The sequence below is a fragment of the Sinohyriopsis cumingii genome, chromosome 1, assembly GCF_028554795.1.
Source record: "Sinohyriopsis cumingii isolate HCF-2022 chromosome 1, ASM2855479v2, whole genome shotgun sequence".
NCBI classification, from domain to species: Eukaryota; Metazoa; Mollusca; class Bivalvia; order Unionida; family Unionidae; genus Sinohyriopsis; species Sinohyriopsis cumingii.
Genome location: NC_142961.1, coordinates 141,695,039 through 141,720,670, shown reverse-complemented (window position 1 = coordinate 141,720,670; position 25,632 = coordinate 141,695,039). Strand labels below are relative to the sequence as shown.

Here is a 25,632-nt window from a genome sequence, read left to right as displayed (position 1 = left end):
CTGAAGAGGACTTTGAGGTACGGGCAAGATAGCCAGAACTCTATCACCAGACTGAAAACTCCTTCCCCTTGTGCTTCTCTGATTAACTTAATTTTATTTTTGACTTGGTCTTAGATAAGGGACTGACACAGTCTATCATTATTCTGCAAAATAATCAGTCTAATGCAGGAATCGGTTGCAGATGACTCTTAGGTATATTATGTTTGAGTTTTCCTATCATTTGAAAAGTGTAATAAGATCTACAGTATTTACAAATATCACTTTTAATTTTTCGCCGATAGAAATGCTTCAAGTTCTGTGTTAATTCTTACTAATCCCTAAATTACCAGCCAAAGAAGTTTCATCGGCTAGATTAAGAATTTCTTGTCTATACGACTTAGGAACAACAGTTTGACAGCTCACTGGCTACTTGTCACCAGCGAGTACGTCAGGTGATCTCCACTTTCTCATACGGATCCCTTTTAAACACAATAAGAAACAAGTACTTCTGTGGCTTTAGTTTAGGCTAATGCGATCTGAAACAAACGGGAGTTCTCGGGATCTTGTTCATGCTCGACAGTAGTGATTTTAGTTTGTCACCCGGATTAGAATAAAGAGAATGAGTGTAAAAAGAGGATCCCTGTGATCAATACCATTCGATTGATCCATACCAGGAGCAAAACCTGGCCAATACATGTGTCAGCTAAAGGAATAATTTTCTGATCAACATCATTCTCAAGATCTTTGTTCGCCATTTCTCTAGTAACCACACAAACTGAGTGTAAATCAGGGATTTTCTTTATGAAAAGAATGGACTTTCTGATCCAAACAAGGATTGTCAGTTACAGGTGGATTAACCACAACCTTATCTCAGCAACGTTACTGCCTAGTAATAAATGAATGCCCTTGGTGGGTAAAGGCGTTACCGTTCTCTTTTGGTTCTGTAGCTTATTTTTTCAATCTATAGCAAGCAAAAACTAACTAATATTTATAGTAACATCAAAAACTGAACTTGTATGTAAAAGGGGGTAGTGTTTTCGTTTGCCAGTTCTATTTCTTTTAATCTGCATTGAAATTCCTTTTCTTTCTTTTGTCTTTGCATTTATTAACATATAATGTAGTAAACATCAGTTACAAAAGGTTTTATCCAAGGGGAATATCAATATCCTAGAACAAGCCGTAAATAAACATGTTTTTCTATCAAAAATGATCCTAATATTTAAACCACATTCATAGTGAAATATTAACTATGTATTATTTGTTTACAAAAATAAAAGTTACTGACCAGGTACTTAATGAACATAACGTTTTGGCAAAGTCAAATCCAAAAACAATTATAAATGACATATAATTATGGAGAGAAAAATATTAATAAACCTTACAAATTATTTATACAAAACTATATAGATATATTATGTAACTGAACTTTCTTGTCTTATTCTGCCGAGCATTTGTCTTTGGTTCTCGACCTACACATACCATGACAAGGTTATTTTCTACACGGCGAAGCATGTGCTTTATTCTTTGCATATGTGAGTGTCTATACAATTTTATGTAGAGTATTTTTGCCACGCTCCACATCATATCTAAATGCTGACGAAAATCGATATCATTATGCTCGTATGTTGGAATTTATCGTAGGGGCTGTTGAAAGCAGTTCGTGATATCAACCGAAAGATGTTTGCCGGGAGTCACTGCTTAAATTATTCACTTACAATCTGTCCCACATCGGATATTTGCTGGCTTGTTTGAAGGGTATCATGCTCAAGGAATGTCCAACTATCGTAAAGACATTTGATCAAATGTATGTCTGATCTCGGTTTGTCGACTTCTGGTATTGCAATGATAAATGTATTTCTAAATAGCTATCATTGGCAAATAATGGCTATTGCTGACGGTGGAAAGGGTGGAGGTGAGGCGATGTGGGGACAAGATCAATTTCCGAAAAATTCTCAAATGTCCTAGGTTGAAACACAGACCAGCTTTTTTCACAGTATTTCACAGTAGAGTTATTAAACAAAACGGCTGTCGACATAGGTAAAAAGGACAACTGAACTAAGTAATGCCAAACATTAGTTAAAGCATGAAAGAAAAGAGGAGCTAAAAGAAAATTTGGATGAGTTACAACAATACACCCGAAAGGATTCCAACACAATATATCGTTTGGATGACTGAGCCAACAAGAAAACTACAGATCAGTGTGTTCAAAAAGTGCTAAATGTACTGAATAACAAACTAGAGATGACCATAAAAGAGAGTAATATTAGTATAGTCCATCAACATTGCAGATTTGACAATAATGCCAGTAGACCCGTGATATGAAAAAGTTCGTTTCTAGGACGAAGGAACTTTGTGCTCTGAAGAAAACGAAATGGTGAAAGGATTACATATATTTATAAGGGAGGACCTCACAAAGCAAACTACGGACTTTTTTCATAAGTTAAAGGAATTGGACTGTGTTGAAGAAGCATGGCTAATTGGCTGTAGCAGTCTCGCAAAAGGCAAGAATGGTAGATAACGCAGAATTACAGAAAATGACGATTCGTCGAAACTGTTGAACTTAATTTAAAAAGTTTATTAATTTAGGGACTGTCAGTGTTTGATTTACATTGTACTGGCTTGTGTGGCACTTTTTTCCTACTGAACTAATCAAACAGAGATAGGCAATGGAATGCTTTGTTTTTGCAATTCTTTGCTATTGCTTAGAACTAAAAGCAGTTGTGATAAGGGACTTTACAAAGCTTGCTACCTCATAATTAGCATCAGTGTGAATCATAAGCTATTGGTATAAACAATTTTTTTAAAAATTAGAGATCAATGTATGTATGTATGTATGTATGCATGTGGGACAACGTTCCATCTAAGCGAATGGTAGATGTGTGCGCTATGCGCGCTGCATTGTGCAAGCATTATGATGATTTTAGCATTAATGTTGGAATGAATATTTAGTAATTTTGATCTGCTGCGCGGAGAACAATTCAGCTTCACGGGGATGTCTGAGCAGCTACGCGGTCGAGCGCGCGCGCAGCCTAGAGGAAACGTTGATGTGGGATAAATATGTATGTAGGTAAATGCATGTGTGCATGAGTGTATATATCAATATGTGTGCATAGATGTAGAAATTATCTCTACAACTTGAACATTCAATGCAAGTAATCTTATGTGGTAAAATATCATTAGTGGCATTTTTAAACTGCAAATATTCGTTGCAGTTATGTCAACTTATGGAGGTCCATTATATATTTAAAGTCTAAGTTTTAGTAATATATATTACATTACCGGCATTTAATTTCTCTTCAAATTGTCCCAGCAGACTTTTCTATATTTTAGATAAACATCATTCTTGTCTCACTAGCAGCAGACTACGTATTTTTTCTGAACCTTGGAGTATGTTTCCGCAATCTCGTAAAGCCTATGGCTAAGGAAAGCATCTGCATTATCCAGGAGAGTTCGAAGACTCATTAAAGTCAGGTTGGCTATGTTCGTGTCCAGTTTGTCCTCATTCTCTAAAGTTTTCATCGGCAGGATGGCGTAACGGGGCAAATCCTGATTCTCTGCCATTTTGTTGACACAATGTTCAACCATGTGACTTCCGAAGATACTTGACACATCCTCTTTTACATGCCTACATACGCTGTCCACTTTCGTTAGCAAGACCACCTGGGGAGTTTCTGAAAAGATATTCTCATGCTCACATGTAATATCTTGCAAACATAGCAAATTTTCCAACATTACACCTTTTGGATGTACAGATCGAAGTGTGTTGATAAATTCTTCTCATTTCACTTCTACGTCGCAGTTTTTCCTTTGATGGGTAGAAAATGATGCGAAAACTGTATCCTGGCTAAGTCGTTTATTTCTTGTTAAACCATAACATTGAAGCAGGGTCGGGTTCAGGAGCAGGCGACACAGACGACCGCTTAGGTTGTCGGCAGTAAAAAATACATATATGGTATTCAGATTAAACAAATTGGGGAAGGGGAGGGTAAGTGAAGACGCTCCTCGCCTGGAGCGCTATTTCCCTAAAAGGTCCAATCCTGCATTGAAAATTTCAGACGCAAAAGAAGACCATTCACTGAAGAAAATGCGTTATGCGGAGTAAATCTCTCATTGTACATATATATCATTTCTGGTAGATTTTTCATTTTCATTGAGACTTTCTTTTGGGGCTTTTGTTCTTCGTAGAGTACCACGACGAGTCTTTTTGTGGTCTACTGCATTTTAGCGGGTATGACTTTATTTAACTTCGACATTTTAAAAGTGAATGAACAATGACAAATTTCACCAAATTTAAAAAAAATGATTTGTTTTTTATATTTGGTGTGAGTATCGATTCTTGGATCAACCATTAGTAACACCGCAACTCTGTTTTTAAAAAATAGCAGCAGAGGGGGCGAACAGTCTCTAATTGACTCACTCTCTATTTCAAATGTTAAGCCTTCCTAGAAATCGCAAAAAAGGGTTCGAAATGAATGTCCTTCTTGAAAATCGTAAAGAAAAAAAGGGATTGCGGTGGGTGAGTGCCGCGTAGGAGACTTCACCCTCGTTGCTATTAATTAAAAACTGTATCAAAACCGACTCGGTATCGTGACCGTGGGTCATGCGAATTTATCGTTATAAATCCAGGTCGGGTTGACTGAGTCTGACTAAATAAATTTCTAAACTTAATTAGGTCCATATCACCGTTACACCAAGTCTGATGAATATTTCGCAGCGTGTAAGTGTCAACTCCGTTGAACACCGCAAGAATATTACAATTGTCTCTGATCACTTTAGGGATTTGTGGATATCGCTGGGTTACATAAATCACGTCTGTGTTTTTATGCCTTCCTGGAGAAAATATCCGAGCAGGGTTTGCCTGTTTATCTAACATCACATCATCGTACACAAATAAATTGTTAATAAACCCATCAATAGCATCAATACTTGGCGCTTCATTAATGTCAGTAATAAATTCAATAACATCCTCATCGTTTATCATCCTCGCGCTTTCGTCATAACACCGCTGATCATCGACTGACGGAGCTACCAAATACAACTTGTTCCAGGTCATCCACTTCATTATTAAATTAAGTAACAGTTGCGTTTTATCAGATCCAGACGGTCCAATTATAATCATTCGAACATAATTTGGTAACGCAGCATGATGTTTAAAAGGTTCTCGTTTTCTTACCGCCGAAAAGTCAGTGACCTGCATGTTATAGAAATATAATAAATGATATGGATTTATATTGTGTGAAATACAGGGAGCGTACCCCTGCAGGTTCAATAACAACTATTACAACAAAAAATAACAGGTCAGCAGTTACAGGTAAGTGTGAACGATGCGGTACAAAGAAATTTAAGTTTATTTCCCTTGACATGTCAAGGCCAAACAATATTTAAAAAAACGAGGAGGTGATATTGCCGCCCAGTTAGCCAAACTACCAGGAACTCCGTGGGCTAAGTACCCAGGAGAAAAACACCTCCCAGGATATAATTCCTGTGGCCCTGGAACCCGACTTAATATCAGACTTGATAGCCAAGACCAACCAAAACCAGGTGAGTATCCAATAAATGCTATTAATAAAGCGTGTCATGCTCATGATGTAGCTTATAAAAGTAAAGATCTACAGCATAGACATATCGCAGATGTAAAATTAATTCACGCGCTAAATAAAAAATAAATCTGTCAAAGAATCATTAGCTAATTGGTTGGTGAGATCTGCACTGAAGGGTAAGCTTTATTGGGAAACGGTAATTAATCAACAAATTATTATCATAATGGAGTCGATTTATTATTCCCCAAGAGGATACTGGAGGGGTAGAGCAGCGATTAGTAAATATGGTTAGCCCGACAGGCAGTATGGCAAATTTAACTACCACCGCCAAAAACAATACAACACGCGCATTTTGATGTCAGCGTCAGTAATGAAGTTCATCAGGCTGATATTTTATTTTTACCACATGATACTAGACGTCGAGTAACATACAAATACGCGTTAACTGTCGTTGATGTTGCAAGCAGATATAAAGAAGCAGAGCCGTTATCAACAAAGACAGCTGCTGAAGTAGCTTCTGCGTTTAAACGAATTTATCACGACGTAGTTTACGATGGCCAGAGCTGTTACAGGTTGATCCTGGCAAAGAATTTCAGGGCGCAGTATCATCGCTGATGAAGCAACATAATGTCAAAATACGATGAGGACACACTGCAATTCACCGTGATCAGGCAATTGTTGAGCGATTTAATCGAACACTTGCTGAGCGGTTATGTGGATATCAATACGCGAATGAAATCATTCAAGACAAAAGAGCTCGCGAGTGGGTTGCAAGATTACCAAGTGTGATAGCTGCGCTAAATAACGAAATTACTCGAACAACCAATAGGAAACCTATTAAAGCAATTACAAAAAACATATACCAGTACAACGACGTGATTTTTCAGCGCAGCCAGTGCTGGGTACTGTTACTGTAATATATTTATATGAACCTGGTGAACTTGAAGGTGGTTAAAAAAAAGAGCAACTGATCCTATCTTGAGTATTACAACACACAAAATTTCCAGCGTGGTAAGATCCACGGGTAGACCTGCAATCTACAGATTAGATTCAACTGCTCCTCAACGTGGATTTACACGTGAACAATTACAGGTAATTCCCGAAGACACGCAATTACCACCGCGATCACGTAACTAGCGCCGTTACGTCAATTACACACGAGACAGGTCAACATTGCATTTTCACGTGTATGACCGCGACTACTATCCTTTCTGTCTACAGTAAATTGTCTTGGGTGTTTACTCGAGTACTGTCACAACATTACACAATTACAGCTCTCACAGTAATTAATCTGCTGCTGCTTCAGCGCGTTGATAAATTCAACATCAATATCAAATTCTCGATTATTTTTTTTTGTCACTTTGTTTATAACCGGCTAATTTTTTTCTTACTATATCGCTGTCAATAACATCATTGACAATTCTCCGCAGCTGAGATATTCTTCTGTCTCGAGACAATGCCAAATAAACTAAATTTGAATACTCGACACGATTATCTACAATCCAAACTCGAGTATCAGAGATGGTTAACCCCTGAGATGAGTGAATTGTCATTGCGTATCCTAACGTCCACGGGGATTTATCCGCACTCAGCTTATCATCAACAACACTAATATCAACTGCGACAACATCATTTAATACTAGATTATATTTCCTTGACTGTCCTGGTATATCAACGTCGGTGTTCTGTCGTCGTGCATCAGCTGGTCTATAACACAATGGTACGCGTAAGGCTGAAAACTTTTCTTTATGCTTTTCAAATAACCTTCGTTGAAGTGTATCACGAATTATCTTTCTACTCGTCACTATCAAATCATTTGGTCTCCATGTTTGTAGAAAGTCGTTCACAGAAGTTTCTGAAATTATTTTACGCATTATTTCACACTGAATTTTATTCGATTGTAGTCTGATTAATTTTTTAAACTCCCTTAATTCTGCATCAAGAGATCTGTGATCATCAGTTATCTCCGAGTAATAATCTACAAAATTCTGTAACCAATCGTGTGGAGATGGCCCAACAAATGGTGGTGGTTGACCGTGATCGCCGCACATTATCACAGCTGTATTTTTCAATAACAGCCAATCGAGAAATATTTTTAATATATCTTTAGATACTGTGCACACTTCATCCCAAAGATTAATTTTTGGAATATATTTCGCTCCCATTCGGTCAGGAGTCAATGTGTCACCCTTGTATCTGAAAAAGCTGTGATAAGAACATGATTGAACTCCTCGTTGTTTCATTTCTCTTGCGCGTCTGTGTGTAGGTGTTAGTACAATCATATCATCTGAATTCTGTCGAAATAATTCGATCACCCGAGTTGTCTTACTGTATCCCCCGGTCCGTTTAGATAAACAGTCTTGTGTCTGGATACTGGATCATACACGGATGCTGCAGACGATAATTCTGATATCTGATTGCTGCGATAATATCTTTAATCGTAACATCTGAGGATTCAGAATAATTACATAAAATTTCTCGTTTTATTCTCCACGAACCCCATGATGCATCAGTGTTTGGAAAGCGAGTTACCAACGATTTCTATGTTTTTATCGATATAAAACGAATCCGTTGCAACTCTGACTGCAGTGTCAGGGAATCTATTTATCATCGATAATAAATTTATAGACACAAAAGCGAGCATCGAAGATCTTAAATGAGTAAACTGGAGAGATTCGCCATTCATATAACTTACAATAGTACCCAACTGTGTTCCGTCAGATAAGTGAGCGTTTTCTCGACTTACAAATATATTTCTCGCTGTTGCATCAGCGATTATAAAATCATATTCAACATCATCTAGAATTAATCGTGCATAATGTCGTTTATGAGCATATGTTCCACCTTGAGTAAACTTGCCAATTATTCTTCTACCTAGATCTTTGCGGTTTTATCATCATCACGTGATGGTAAGCAAACTTCGGTCTGCTTCCGATATGATATAATTGCCTCACTTACAATCAGCGATATCAGTATATTACAATCATTCATATATCGTAATAAAACTAATTGTGCCCAGCGTTTTTCTGAAAAGTTTCTACCAAACCAAACATAACAGATCGGATGAAGACCTTTAGCTATTTCGAATGACACAATACGAGTGAATCCAGCTAGATCAAAATCAGGTAGTGGTCCATTTATCGATACTCTTGTCATCTCGTTTGTGGGATGTTCAAATCGCTTAAAATATCCAGAACACTCCCCCAATCCAAGAAAACTTCCCGGATAACACGCTACCATATCAACCGAGATAACGTCGTTGTAATTATACCTAGTATTCCACAATCCGCCGTGTCCGTATTCACAGCAACTAAGCTTCACGTCTTCGAGAAATTCAGCGCGTGTTGGCTTCCACGAATTTTTCTCTCTGGCAGCGTGGGCAGCAACTGATGGAACTGTAAAACAATTATTTAGTAATTGCTCAGTATTCTCTGTTGAAAATTTCTGCGTAAGATTTCTCATCGTTTCATGAAGAGATTCACGACGATATATTTCGCCGTTAGGTAGAACAAATTGATCATATTTTTCATCATCTGAACTTTTAAATAACCATAGTGACACAGGATCGTTTTTACTTATTTCGTGAATAAAATCAAACATGCCTCCTCGGTAAAATCTTACAGTTCGATCTCGTGGAAATATTGTGACTGCGATGGTCCACGCGTGATCATTATGATCAATAATTTCAATTGGAGCTCCTCTCGATTTATTCTTTGATTCATACTTTGTTAACCCATTTCCACGCATCGCAATTGTAAAATGGTCGACTACTCGCTCAGCTACACAATTCAGCCTTGACTCTGTCAAGGATGAAAATCTCTCTGGTGCAAGATCATCGATGTTGGGTTTATCATTTAGATGATAAATTCCATAAACAATCGCTGTTATAGGATACGCTCGTTCGTAATATGGTCTGTCAATACGAGTCAGTAATCATGGCTTGGAATTTTTACTTAACACAGCGGTTTTTTCATTAGCTAGGACAGGGTCACGTTTGTCACGGATAATCCACTCAGTGGAATCTGTTTCTGCTAGCACAATTTATTCTGAAAAAATATTTCTGGTCGTTGATATAATCGATTATCTTTTCCGCTCGCGTATCGTTCATTGTAGCATCAATAACTTCGTCGTCACCTTTGGTGTCACGTACAAATTTGAATGTCGACCACGTATGAGATGCCCATTCATCACGAAATTCTTTTTTAGCATCCCTAATAATATTAATCAGATTAATAGTCAGGTCAGACAGAGTTCACCTCCGCAAGTCAGGGGTTCTTCTGTCAAGATCGAATCTGGAAGTTTTCCAAGGCTCGATTGTAGATAATCTCTCAAACTCTTCCACATTATATTTCAGACAAGTATTTAAATAAACAATATTATATATACGATGGCACAAATAAGAAATCAGTGCAAGTGGTTGATGGTAGGGTCTTCAACTCCTTGTAATAAATCCTGCGTGAAGGAATTATTTGGTCAACATTTGCAAAGCGTGGGTCGAGGAAGTCTTGGTCCACGAGCGTTTTTACGGTGTGGTGTTGGAGTTAAAGATAAAACAGAGCTGTGTGCGTTTTGTGTTGGTAAACGATATAGAGAGTTAAAACGATATTACGATAAAAAAAATAACAAACCTACCATTGATAAGGTTATAAGAACCCCTGAAGACTGTATAGCTAGATTTGAAGATACGTTATAATTTATACAAATAATATTATGTATAAATGGGGCAAATATCTTTTGTTCAACATCCCACCATTAAAAAATTATGAAACATCACGTAATGGTACAATCAGACACTGTCACTTAAAAAAAAACAGTCGGTGTTGTTAATAATACTGGTTATCTTAGATTTGCTATTGGGAAGAAACATTATTACAATCACAGATTTATGTTCGAGGTTTTCACTGGGAGATCAAAGATCGTCTTATGATCGATCATATCAACAGCGACAAACTAGATAATTCTTTACAAAATCATCAAGCTATCACATCTAACGAAAATTCTGCACGTGGAAGGACTCGGGGAAACAGAAAACCTAAGGCATATAAATCTTTCAATATAGAGACCGAAAAAGAAGAAATATATAAGCCGATATATGCAGCTCCCAAGTATTTTGACATCTCCGTGCCTTCCGTACCAAAAGTCGCAAATAAAGTGATCAAATCAGCTTTTTCAAACAAGTACGAAAATTGGATCTCATTTCGTTATGTTCGGGTAAAGAACGGAGATAACTCTAACGAGGATATGTAACGCGGTTGACAGAGTTATCTTCGTTTCCTGTACTGATTAAACCGCATCCTAGTTTCATTATCGTTATAGTCGTATAGACATTCACCAAATCAATGAGCCGCTTACAGTTTCTCAATGTACATGATAGCTGAAATAGACTCAAAGGTAAATTATCATTCTTTCCTCGTTTAGTCTTTTTCTGTCCTTTCAGAATACCTGTAAGAAATACTTTTTGTGGCAACGGTTAACACGGAAGTGAAATAACTACGGTCTATCTGGTATCGGTTCCATTTCAAGCCCTAATAGTTATTTCCGAATACTTCCCCTTGATTTTATCAAGGATTTTATCAATGACTGTCAGTACGGGCAGGTGTAATTGATTATTGGGATAAATAATAATTTTTTCACTGACATTATATATGTTTTACTGAATTCGTCCGGTTTTCTGGTTCATCTACATTTTTCTTCGATTATAATTAAGAAAAATTAAGAATATAAGTCACGCCTGTCGCATGGGCTATCTTTGAAATTCCAAGTATCAGTCCAGCTTATATACTATAGGACCCGTTTTCTTTATTGGGGTTTTCGAAACTCAACAGATAAACACATCTTCCCGTCATGTCAACACGTGGCGGCGCCTTTTGCGCTCTCTAGTGGTTGATTTGGGGGAGGGTGTGCAAAATCTGTTGAGCGTAGAAAATGACAACGTGTCCGTCTGTACCGTCCCTACTGAAAATAGTGTAAATACTGTGTTGTACCGTCCTTACTGTAAATACTTGTAAATAGTGTAAATACATGTGTTGTGTCGTCCTTACTGTAAATATTTGTAAATAGTGTAAACAAAGATCTAATATTTGGCCAACTGTGGTATACTCGCAACTGTGCAAGAGCGATTTCTTTTACTGAAATCGCAGTTGGAAAATTAATACTGAATTCAGGGTTTGTTTAGCTTGTCGATATCATTGTTGTTTTTATCGGCGCTGTGTTCGTAGCTATCTGCTGAAGTAGTTCGGTCATTATTTAAATTTTCATTTTTCAAAAAGCGGTTTTCTAAATCATTTACTTCATTGTATATTTTCACCATGTTGGTAAATTCGGAATCTGATTTTGTTGTGTCGTCGAGGCTGGATGATATCAGCGACGATAATTTCGAGTACGCAGTCGTGGCTGTACTTAATCGCACGACATAATTTTGTACTCGTGCACGTTGATATCTTTTCGCTATAATATTAAAAACACCAGCGATGGCCGCTGATGATGAAACACATATTGTTACTATCACTGTTGTTATCGGAGTCAGGGCTGATAATACTACCCCGGTGAACGCAACTAACGTGGACACTGAATAAACTACAACATCAATGGCAACTGCACACCTTCGGTATTTTTTTACTTTCACGATGTATTTATCAATGATGGTTTTTAACGCTGATTGCCATTCACGTACTTGATCATATCTATATTTCTGAACTTGACTCTGTCAACGCCAATTGAGGCGTTTCAGCAACAAATTCCAGACACCACCAGTAAGATGTTGCGGTTAATTTCTTATCAGCTGCTTCCAGAATAAATTTTTCTTCGGTTCCTCTATTTAACACAGCAGACACAACCACGGAAAACTTATCGGTTGAATGCCGCCAGGGATACGTTGTAAATATCTCAAATTTTGCAGCACTGAACGTAGACACTCTTTACACACCAGTAACTGTTGCGGTATATTTGAGAGTTTTATTTTGCTATGACCATGTTGAGAATCCAGAAGACACCATGTATACGTTATTGCTGATCTGTTTATGAGGAATTTTAATTAGACTAATTTTGTTAACGATATCAGGAATTCCACTTACGATGTTTTCGAACATTTTCTTAATTGTATCAATATTCGTCTTGATATCAGAGAGTTTCATGTCAGCGGTCAATGGATTACCAAAGAAAACATATGCGATTTCATCAATTTTTCTAACATTTCTACGAATATTCGTGAACATACTCACATGAACGTCATACTCGGCCCGTAATGTTGATAATTATCTACGGTGCTGTAGTTAACGTCCACATATATTTTGGTTGCCGCGTCTTCGTTGGATGTTGGATCTCCAAGCGTTACTATTTTATTTCCGCTCATGCTGAGTTCACCTGTCATTGTGTCACTGATTATTCTTCAAACGATTAGCTGCGCTTCTTGCAATTTCATCTCTGATGGTTGTAAACGATATATTTGAGTCTCTGATTCTACCCCCGTCAGTAAACACAGGGATGTTATCTGTGACCGCACCGAGTACTCGTCGAACTATGTCATTCCATTTGATCTTGCTGGTTTTTAGCCTGCCATATTGGTCCTGAAAAACAACAACCTCATCTCGGTCAATTCCAGCTAGGTTCATGAGATCATTAAGATCGTCTTTGGTCACGTACTTCGATAAATCTGTCAGATTTCTTTTACTCCCACCGCGGGCTTATCCGTAAATATCAACCATTATCCTTTTCTTTGTTTTCAAATCGTAGATTTCCAACGCTGAATTATATAATCGTGCACAGCTTTGTGAGGTGGTAATGATGATTTTGATATAGACTCGAACAAAGCGATTGCTTCACGGCCGCATATTGGCGAATCGGTTAATTTTTGTGTTGGTAGCGTTGAGTACCAGATTGGCACTTTTTACGGCGTGACATATCTGATAAATTCCTGCGGCGGTTCTAAACCATATGAATCAAAATAAACAATCCTACGAGGGTCAATCGCGTAGGATACCCAGTGAGTTCCAGGTCCAGTGCTGTTATCAAGATTAATAATACCGGTCTCAGTGTTGTTTGGTTGTTGTGGAAATTGATCTCGCATAAAAAACACCTCTGAAGTTTTTTATTTTGAGTTGTTTAGCCGCATCGATTAAATCAAAATTTGGCATTGGTGTAAAACCCCATTGTGGGTTCAACATGGATAAGTTCCCGGAAGTCTCAGACCTTTCCCCAGTAAGTTCCTGGAATTCTTAGACCTTTTCCTTCAACGGATCATCCTAGATTAGTTCCCGGAAGTCTTAAGCCCTTTCCCGTTGATTTTTTTAAGGCCATTTCAGCGGCAGTTCTAACAGCACCTAACGCAGCAGCTTTTGCAACAGCTGAAGCAGCAGCAGCTATCAATGCTGGTATTGCCGCGAGAAGTGGGAATATTCCTCCGGTTTTAACCATGTTGTTGATAGCGTATTCCAGTCTTGGATTGTTTAGCGTCATTAAGATGTTTAGGTTGACGCTCTGTCAATGATAGTTTATTTTCACCGCCTGTGATTTGATTGTGCTTTAGCATTATTGTGGTCCCACATTTTTTGGCTGATGCGGATTGTAGCTTCTTGATCTGACCAGGGGTCAGACCGAAACTAGCATGATGGTAAGACATTTTTATAAAATACTCGTATTTCTAAATCACAACGATTGAAGATTTTCCACTGGTGCATCAACGACTCTCATTCGACCACTACCACCTTCAAGTAACATTTCTTTGTCACTGAGTATAACCGCGACTGCTCTGTAATTAACACCACCACCTGTATTCACGCTGGCTCTGAAGTGTATATCAACGACAGATTGTTTGGATAAATCAAGATGCTCCAGCGAAAAGTAATAGATCTGATATCGATTTCTAAAATCATGCTGTGAGATCTGTAAACCAGTATCTACTTTATGATCACGTAATTAACCGATGGAATACACGCACTATATGATTTTGTTCATAATTCAGTAGTATGTTTTCTGTTGGTTCTTGTTGTCCGTTTATTCGCAAAGAAACCTCGATAACACCCAGTTTGTCAAATATCATATGACTACGTTCTTGTGAGCGCAATCGCGCAGTCTCCTGAAGACCAACAAATATATGTCGTTTTACAGAAACACTTTGCTGTGATGCTATGTGCCGTGTAAATTGCCCGTTAATGTTAGATTCTATACTGTCTGTAGTTGTTGTCAGCCACGACAACAGAGATTTACCACCTGTGTCCATAAAAGATAATAATCGCTGTTCTTCTGCGATCGTTGGAGTCATTACCGGCATCCATAACGAAAGTTTAGTCAGTACTACTTTACCAGGATCACCAGCAGGTCTCCAGAGCTCGCTGTTGTCGTCACCCTTTCTCACAAGAGCAACTGTGCGTTTAACTCCAAACATAACTTTTCTAACATTTCTTCAAAATCCAAAGATATGCGATAGTGGAATTGCGCATGAGAAATTTCTACGAAGCCCTTCCAACATTGATCGACGTGTTGCAAATCCTAGATTGTGATTTGAATTAGCATTAATAATTATCGACCCACATCTGCGTCATCGAAAGCGGCAGTGTGTTTTTTCTGGTCGTCTTTTAGTATACTGATCTCTTTCAGTGTCGTTAGAAGTATCTTTTACAAACATCATTGTGGGACCTGCTGATCTTGTATAATCATTAGAGTGTCTTGCTAGTCCTATTATTGTTGTAGCAACGTCAACATCTTTCTGAATTGTCTAATGTTTTGTCCATCAATCAAATAAGTAGCCTTTTCAAATAGTGCCATGATGCCGTTGTTGACAAAACCAATTTCACACCCAGCTGCATACTCGTTATTATCGTTTTTTAGAAGTTCACCTTCTACCTCAATAAAATCCTCAGTGGGTAGAAAGTATCTGCTTGTATCATGGACTTGTAATTCAATTCTCCCCTGCTGAATTGGTAGTCGTGCTTCATAAGAATAAAATTGATAATCACGCACAGACTCTTCTTTAAGGACCGGTGCTTCTATGTCAAATGCTGTGTCGGATATGTGCTTAAACATTTTTATTATAATTATTTTCGTCTAACACGAAGATTACCGTCTTCGGAAAACTCCGACTCCTGATATTAAACTTGAAATATTATTCCCTGCTTTACCGAGTCCTTGATCTGGTAGCTATGCCAGATTCTGATTTGCATCTTGACTTATTATTTTACTGACATTTGCAGGCATGGCTTCAGTACTTGGTTATTTTACTGGCTGTGATTTTCGTCGTATTAATCGTGCTAGTCTTTCTTTGATTGCCGAGAACGCCTTACCAGCAACGTTGACAATTGCAACAGGAGTTTTTTCACGAACAACATCAATAGATTTCATTGATAATTGTTTTGCAACAGGCGCTACTTTTGGAGCTAACCTTCTGAATATCCCTGAACAACATCACCAAGTCCATCTCCGTTCAATTGCTGTGTAGGTTGGTAATCGTGAGTTTATTGCTCTGACCATTAGAGGTCCATGTTGACTAGTGTGTATGATCATCTTATTTTACTTGCCATTTATCTAATCACTGTGATAGTCATCAACGAGCTCATCAATAAGTTCTCGGTAAACGCTAATATCCATGATACCACCTGTAAATAATCGCTGACAAATATCAGTCGCTTCATTAATTATTTCCGGAGAATTATTACCAGCACGCTCTCCTCCTATGAGAACTTCTAGTCGTACTACGTCATTGAGAATATTGTTAGGACAAGTAACAAAACCACTTCCCAAACAACTACCAGTAGCACCAATGTCAGGCTCATCGTACAATTCTTCTTACGTGGGTTCTCCATGTAGTTTATAAAAGTCTTCAGTCGATTCTTTTTCTGTTTGTTGCAATGGAGGAGGAAGTTGATAGGAAGGCTCTTGCTGGGAAGTTTTTTGTTGTCGTTTTTGTTGTTGTTCTCGTTTTTGTTCCCTTTCCTTTTGTTTTTGTTCTCGTTTTTGTTCCCTTTCCTTTTGTTTTTGTTTCCCTTTCTTTTTGTTGTTCATTTTCTTGCTCTCTTTGTTGTTTTAGTGTTTTATTATGACTTTCTGCTACTGCTGAATAAATTTTATAATCAATGTTTTCTTTGTCTATATAATCAACATTTTGATTTATTTTAAACACCCAATCGTTCCATGCGTCACTATTTACTTTTTTAACGTATTCAGGTTTTAAAGATTATCTCTGAAAGGAAAACGTTCAGCAGCAAACTCACCAAACTTGGCCTTATCCTGTCTAGTTTTCAATTTATATTTTTGAATTTCTTGTATACCTTTTTTAGTAAATTTCTCCCTAAAATCAATTCCTCTTTTTCCTTTTTTCTGGTTTTTCAACAACAGCACCTTTAAGTGTTTCTTCACATTCAAGTTGAGGTTGAGCTGCAGCTATCTTTGCAATTTGTTCAGCGGTTTGTTTGACTGATGGAAGCAGACTTGCAGTAGCTGTTGCAACTCTTTCAATAACTTTAGTAACAGGTTTAAATAACTTCTATACCTCCTGCGTATTCAACTTGGGTTTCTTGCCGTTCTTGTAGTTTTTTTCTGAAAGAATTTCTTAATTGCTTCTAGTCGCTCTCGAGCTAACCGGACAGTATAAGATTCCGGATGAACCATTATTTGATATAACTTTTTTTAATTAATAGCAGAACAAGTCTCCTACTCGGCACTCAGTCACCGCAATCCCTTTTTTTTCTTTACGATTTTCAAGAAGGATGTTCATTTCGAACCCTCTTTTGCGATTTCCATGAAGGCTTATCATTTGAAATTGAGAGTGAGTCAATTAGAGACTGTTCGCCCCATCAGCTGCTAAAATACATTTTGTTTGATGTGTTATGTGAATATTGCCATGTAGCACTTGACGTGCTGTAAGTCCGTCCAATCTGATCAAGATTCACATTTCATGCTAGACTGGGACGAAGGTAAACACTGTTGTTGGCTGTTCGGAAGTCGGTTCAAGAGTCCCTTAAATTAAGTCATCTGGAACTTGTTTTTGGACACGCTGTTCATTGACCATTGAAGTTGTTGCAGAAAAATTCTTTTAACGGAAGAATCAGAGATCAATTTACTTGATTATGTCTCTGATTTTATATACAAATTATCGAGAGCTTGTGAAATGGCAAAAAATAATCTTCATTCTACCCAATCACAAATGAAAATGAGGTATCACAAAACTACAAAGAAAAGAACCTTTCAACCTGGTGATAGAGTTCTAGCTCTCTTGCCCATACCACGGAGTCCTCTTCAGGCTTGGCATTATAGGTCCCTATACAGTTTTTTTAAAAAAAAAGTGATTGGTTTAAATTATATCATTGATATTCCTGGGAGACAGAAAGGGAAACAACTCTGCATATCAAAATGTTAAAGGGTTTTAACGCCATTTTGCAGCACAACATATGCTATGCATGGCGGACAGTATTAATGGTGGAGGAAGAACCCTGGAAAACCCCGGGAAGAACCACCGACCCATGAGAAGTTACTGGCAAGTTTTCTCACATACCCACATTAGCCGAATCCAAGACTCGAACCCACGCAAACAGAGGTAAGATGGCAGTGATCCTTAACGGAGAGCGCTTTAGACCACTCAACCACTCGGGGTCCCTAAATCATTAAATGAATTTAAATTTAAATGGTGATTTAAATGATGACGTACAACTGGAATTTAATGACTTTGGTCTAACCAGCCCTCAAAATTCTGAAATATTAAAAAAATATGGACAATACATTTTTACATCTACAGCCAGGTGAGAAGAATGAGTTAAAGCAGTTAATATGTGAATATGAGCACTTGTTCCCAGATATTCCAACTCGAACAAACAAAATCTACCGTGATGTTGAAATCGTAGATTCAAAATCTGTAAAACAGCACTCTTAATGAATGAACCCTCTTAAGCAGGAATGTTTGAAGAAGGAAACTGAATATTTATTGGAGAATGACTTTACTGAACCAAGCAAAAGCAACTGGTTTTCGCCATGTATTCTTGTGCTGAAACTAGATCATTATTTCCCTATGTGCACAGACTATATAAAAGTGAAAAGTGAACAGTGTACCAAAACAGACTCATTTCCAATATAGAGAATTGATGACTATTGACAGAATAGGAATTGCAAAATATGTCACCAAATTTGACCTGTTAAAAACATTTGACAGAATTGGAAATGCAAAGTATGTCACCAAGTTTGACCTGTTAAAAACATTCTGGCCGTTCAACTTACAGATAGAGCAAAACTTCGGCTTTTGCATCTCCAGATGGATTCTATCAATACAAGGTGATGCCATTTGTTTGAAAAATTCTCCCTCTTCATTCCAGACTTAATGAACTTGGTAATATCTGGTAAAAATGGCTGTGATGCACACATTGATGATGTCATCATTTACAGTGATTCCAGGAAAGATCACATGGAAGCTATCCGGAAATTCTTTGTTTGATTGAGTGAAACATATTTGACAATTAATCAAGTAAAACTGAATTTTGCTGAGCTTGTGTAAAAAAATTTAGGACAAGGTCAAGTTAAGCCTTCAAAAGTTAAGACCAAAGCTATCTCTGTGCCTATCAGTAAAAAGCAACTGATGTGCTACTTGGCTATGGCTGGATATTTTCGGAAATTTTGTTTAAATGTTTCCATAATTACTGAGCACCTGATTACTTTATTAAGTAAGAAGATTAAGTTTTATTTGTTTGACATGTCAGGAGACGCTTGATAAATTAAAGGCCATACTTAAGAGTGCACCAGTTCTTTCAGTTCCAGATTTCAATCAACCATTAAAATGTCCATTAATGCAAGGGGGGTTAGTGGCATATTAATTCAGAAATATAACAATGGTGTAGATCATCCAGATTGCTATTTCTCCCATAAAAGTTAAAGTTCTTGTGGGAGGTGGGAGGTGTTTGTGTGTGTGTGTGTGTGTGTGTGTGTGTATATATATATATATATATATATATATATATATATATATATATATATATATATATATATGGTAACCCCCTGGTGCATGATTTTAATTGTCATTCATGGCTGTAATGTGTACAAAATATCTTTATTTCATTTTGCATATGTGACTTGAATCTGTTAAGATCATAATATTGCATAGGATGTGTAAATAGATATTTATGTATGTGTTGACAGTTATTAATAATAATCTTAATAATAAGACTTAAATGGCGCTTATGGCATAAAGTATCAGTGGCTCATCGGGTTTGAATGTTTCTAGAATAATTCTGTAACTTGGTTGGGCTAGGCACAATGAATAGGCCAAATCAATGCAAAATGAGGAGCGGATTCTGTAACATGGGGTCTATTGCGAAATACAGTCGCAGTATATGGTGCATATAAGAAGAGAATTAAGCAATCAGTTTCATTCCGATCTTGGAGTCAGTCACATTCATTGTGTTCCTGTTGTAAGTCTGCAGACGTGTTTTATGTTGTACTTAGATATTATTCGAGAGGAAAAACATTGTATTAGACTGTTCAATGGAAATAGAAAGTGTACAATATTTGGACTATAATATTATCCTGATATTATGCCTGATATAATATTATTTATTATAAAGTGTTCGAAGGAACTCTGAACAAAGCCATTTGACATCATGGTTCTTTGAGGGTTAGTACATGTATGGTTCTGAAATTTATAAGGCACTTTTCTTTCATTTAAGACATTCATAGACCTTTATAAGTACTACTTTGGATTCATTTCATAATACTGTAAGTTCCTCTCACATTTTTCATTTATAACTTTGATAACTGAATTTTTTTTTACAACTTGCATTAATGTTAGCTACTTTTTATGTTTTAATAATTTAGAAGCTTTTACTTTATGTTCATACATTCAAAACTTGCAGAGAGAGAGAGAGAGAGAGAGAGAGAGAGAGAGAGAGAGCTAGTTAGAGAGCTATAATACTTCAAATGTGCCATAAAGTATCTCTGTCCTTACCTATTCATGTACCCCTACCCTTCTTCTAACCCGTAGGCAAGGTTATAGGCATGAAAATGTTTGACAAGGTCAGAAAGGTCAAAGTCCTGATGCTGGATGATGAAAATATGACATGCTATCAGCATAAAGAAATGTATGTTTCCCCAGAATCACTAAATGAACTAATCACTCACAATCTGTCTCACATCTGATATTTTGCTGACATTTTTTTACGGCTATTATGCCAAAGGAGTCACAACCCTTCAAAAAGACATCTGAACGAATGCGTGTCTGATCATCTCAGTTCTGGTATTGCAATCATAACTGCAGGTCTAAATAACTATCAATGCCAAATACTGGTAAATCCTGATAGTGAAAAGGGTGGAGGGGAGGGGAGGGTCCATGAGGAAACCATACATTTACACAAAAAATCTTCAAATGTCCTAGGCTATACTCAGATTAGTTGGGTTTTTTTCTTCATATTAATTCTATGACACTATAGATTTAGGAAACAAAACATTGTTTAATCTGCAGTCGACACGGTAAGAAGGAAGACAGAACTATATAATGCCAAATATATTAGCAAAAGCATGGAAGAAAAGAGAAACAGGCAAAGCATTAGCAATACGTCAAAATACTAAAATGTGATAGTCTGTCAAAGGACAGATTCCCATGTAAAAATGTAGAATCGGCTGAAAACACTAACATGAGCGGGCTACATGTAATAAAGGATGATAAAACTTATGATACGTATGCCATATAAATAACTGTTTAAGTAGAATGTGGATTGTACAGGTAGACCTAAATGCATTTTAAATAAAAATTAAAATACGACCAGAAAGATTAGACCTAGGTTTTGTATATGAAAATATTAAAAAAACAAAATCATGCAAAATTGTACTTTGCTTTGAATTTATTTGACCACTCTTCTGCAAAGTTTGATAATTTTCTTCAGTCTGTTACATAGATAGCGTTCTCCAGGGGACCCACATACTAGTAACTTGAGGTTGCAGACGTGCATTATATCCCTTATTTCAAGATCTTCATCCGTGAAACCTCAGATCTTCACCTAGTTTTCTGAGCCTATGATGAATCAAGGATGCATCACAATAATATAAAACAGTAAGGAATTTCGTAAATCTATTACTGAATGGATCATAATGCAATATTCATTGCTCTAACTTCTCAATGTTCCTACATCTTCTGTTATATGGAACCATGATGAACTTCTTAAGAAATAGTGAAAAAATTAAATAAAATGTGATATTTACAAACTTTCTACTTTTTCAAATGCAAAATATCACAGAGCTGACATGTGATAACAATTTCAAGTGGGATGCTTATTCACGTGACAACCAAGGAAATTTACAAATCAGATCTGAACATTTAAAGAAAAAGCAATGCTGAAGACAAACATAAAGTACTTAAGAATATGGAAATGTTTTCAGGTAAGCAAAATTATCCACTTTTCTGAACCTTTGAATATTTTGCCTCAATTTCGTCAAGCTTATTGAAAAGGAAAGCATCTGCATTGTCCAGGAGAGTTCGAAGACACAGTAAAGTCAGGATGACAACGTTTGTGTCCAGTTTCACCTCATTCTCTAAATTTATCACCGGCAGGATGGCGTAACGGGGCAAACCCAGATTCTCCGCCACTTTGTTGACACAATGTTCAACCATGGGACTTCTGAAGATACTTGACACATCCCTTTTAACATGCCTACATACGCAGTCCACCTTCGTCAGTAGGACCACCTGGGGAATTTCTGAAAAGGGACATAGAGATTTTTATGCTATCTGTTTAAATATGATTTCATATGATGTAACTTATCATGTCAATTTAAAATGAAATATCCAGATACAATAAACTTTTGAGGAAAATAAATACGATGTTACTTTATTTGTGCTAAACTGATAAGCAATGGTGATGTTCCCTTCCTTGGTGAGAAAATGAGGCAAAAATATTGTTCTGTCTAGTATGTTGTATATTTGTTTCTAAATCACAGCGGTGAATAAGGAACAACTGCCTGGGTATCAGCAACACAAAGTCGAACAAATAGGGAGAGGAGAGTCACAGAAGATGTTCCTTGCCTGCCACGATTTCATCTAGGTCATGTCCTGCATTGGATATTTCATATGCATGTAACCATGTCTTCAAGAAAATATATTTTGCCGAGTAAATCTTTCATTTTGCATGTAAGGAATGTATGTTATATATATATATATATATATATATATATATATATATATATATATATATATATATATATATATCCGCTTTCAACACAAATTCTGACTTTGCCATTTTTCTTAGTGACTGATACCATAGGCACACACCATTCTGTGGGCTCAGTTACTTCCTCAATGATGCCTTCCTGCTGCGCGTTCAAGAAGATTATTGGCACGTGGTCCATTGATTACAAATACCCAAAACTGGTACTATACTTTCTTATAGGTAGTATTATTGTGCCATAAACTCGCCTCTTGAATCCAGAATCCCTCCAGGGCTACACAACTTGGATTCCAATTTCTCTGCTTTGGTTTTGTTGGAAAAGAGTTGTATGTTGCTTCAGACATAACTCTTGCGTCTGCTCCAGTGTCTATTTTGAAGTGAACTGAGGCTCCACAAATGTTCAAAATCACACGCAATGCCTCATTATCATCATCGCAAATAGTTACTGAGCCAAGGAAGAATGCTTCTTGGTATTCTGCATAATCTGTAGCTGGTGTTTCATTGAATGTGACCTGATTTACACTTTTTGAGCGACAAACTTGTTACAACTTCTGCACCGTTTTCCTTTAGCGGGACATCTCTCACCTCTACCATGCCTCCTATTGCATTTGTGACATGTGTGATGTGTTGTTGTTTGACCAATCGATTTAGTTTTTGCCACTGACGCTGTCAATTTCATTTAGTCAATCCTGGTTTAGTGCTTGATGCCTTGTTATGTTTAAACATTTCATCAAAATCTTTGATTGTCTGACTTTGGTCACGTGTCTGACTTTTTACCAGCTCTGGCTGTCTCACTATTTGTATGGCCTTCACTAAGGTAAGGTTGGCTTCCATTTGTAGCTTTTCTGAAACCTCTTTATCCAGAATTCCAATTACAAGACGATCCCTTATTGCTTCATCCTTTTTGCGCGAAAGTCACAATGATCGGCAATTTCATACAGCTTTCTTACAAATTCCTCCACAGATTCTCCTGGTTTTTGACTAAGATGGTGAAAACACGCTCTTTCGTGGATTACATTGCTCTTGGGGACTAAGTAATCATCAAATTTCGGCAACACTGGGGCGTACTTGTTGGCATCTTCGTACTTAGCAAACTCAAACAATTTAAATATTTGTTCTGCTTCTTTCCCCACTGCATATATTAGTGAACTTACTTGAACTGCCTCATCTTCCTTCTTTAGTTTGGTGGTGATCCTAAAGCGTGCGAAACGCTGTTTCCAATCTGGCTACTCCACTGGCTTCCCAAACTAAAATCTCTCCGGTGCCTGGAATTTTACCATTTTCACTCACTGCAAAAGTTTATGTATCTTCTGGACTCACATCTGACACCATGCCATGAAAACAAAGGAGTCTCAAGTTGTTACACAAAAAGTATTTATTCACACACATTCTGAGTACACATCAATAAGCTTCCATGATGGATTGCTATGCCCCCCTGCCTCCGGGAGCATTCCCTATCTAATGTTTCAGCTACTAAGGGAAGCAGTTATTAGAACTAGCAAGTAAACTACGATACCACACAATATCATATAATACACCTTTGTAATACACATACTGCTGCTGATGTACTCACTCTTTTCTTGTGAAATAAATGCAAGGATAACAGGGTTTGTAACAGAGATTTTATTATCTATGGAAATACTATAAAAAAATTAAAAAATGCTATACACTCTTTCGCCCTTCTACTCATCACGGTATATTTTCACACAGGTACTGCTGGTAGTTTTTCTTACCTATTTCAAAATCAAATTTGTCTTTTAATGGCCGTTTCTGAAACAATGCAACAGATTTACCTTCCAGGTTTTTGTTTGAGTACCAATAGCACATGAAGGTTCATTACAGACAAAAGAGATAGTTGGCATTGAATTCCAATAGTGTGCGGAGGTTCTTTGCAGAGAAAAGAGTTGGCATTGAATTCCAATAGTGTGTGAAAGTTCTTTGCGGAAAAAAGAGTTGGCATTGAATTCCAACGGTATGAAGTGGTTCATTGTAGACAAAAGATACAGTTGGCATTGAATTCCAATAGTGTGCGATGCTTCTTTGCAGAGAAAAATGATAGTTCCCATTGAATTCCAATAACGTGCGATGGTTCTTTGCAGAGAAAAGAGAAAGGTAGCATTGAATTCCAATAGTGTGCGATGGTTCTTTGCAGACAAAAGAGATAGTTGGTATTGAATTCCATTAGTGTGCTAAGGTTCTTTGCAGCGAAAAGAGTTGGCATTGAATTCCCATAGTGTGTGAAGATTCTTTGCGGAAAAAAGAGTTCCATTAGTATGTGGTGGTGGTTCATTGCAGTTAAGAGATAGTTGGCATCTAAGTTCCAGAGTCCACTTTACACATATTTGATTCTGATTCGCATAATCAGTTGAATTCCAAAAAAATTTTTTTTAAATATCTTCTGTCCACAACTTCCAGTAATACTGTTCAGTCAAAATGGTTAGTAGACAACTGATTTATAGGTTCATATCTGTTGAAATGAACATTTTGTTTATGTGAACCTGAATTTGGAATAATGTGACTGAACTGAATGTCTATTGTGATGAATTATTTCAATCAATTGAACGACAAATATCTGACGAATATTGATAATCTGAGTATTAGTTGTTCATCTGGGCTTTGTTTGCTGATTTGAGTATCTGTTGTTGATCTGACCATTGTTTGCTGATTTGAGTATGGGTTGTTGATTTGAGCATTGTTTGCTGATCTGAGCAACAGTTGTTGATCTGGGCAATCTTTGCTGATTTTAGTATCGGTTGTTGATCCAGGCATTGTTTTTTATTTGCTTCAATAAAGTGCTGGCTTGGCATTATCCTGCTGATGGGTCAAGGCCACAAAACCCAAAAGATTACTTTATAAACCCGTGGTCATACAATTGCCAAGAATATAATTTGTGTTGCATTATGATAACTAGTTGATGAAGGATGGTACGAAGATACTTAACCGTTTATGTCAAACAAAGAAGTGTCAGTATGATAGATTATTGC

General features: G+C 37.1%; 1 protein-coding gene across 4 annotated transcripts in view; it reads right to left on the bottom strand.

Moving 5' to 3' along the window:
• LOC149808035 (interferon-induced protein 44-like) overlaps positions 1 to 25,632 on the bottom strand; it is a 67,788-nt gene that overhangs the window by 29,473 nt on the left and 12,683 nt on the right. The window contains exon 7 of one of the 4 annotated variants that reach the window (XM_089972871.1): positions 21,311 to 22,181. The exons of the other annotated variants lie outside the window; for them this stretch is intronic. Coding sequence (XP_089828997.1) covers positions 21,874 to 22,181 — 308 coding nt within the window. The 3' untranslated portion in view covers positions 21,311 to 21,873. Of the gene's footprint in view, positions 1 to 21,310; positions 22,182 to 25,632 lie in introns of those variants that run through there. 4 annotated transcript variants of the gene reach the window in all.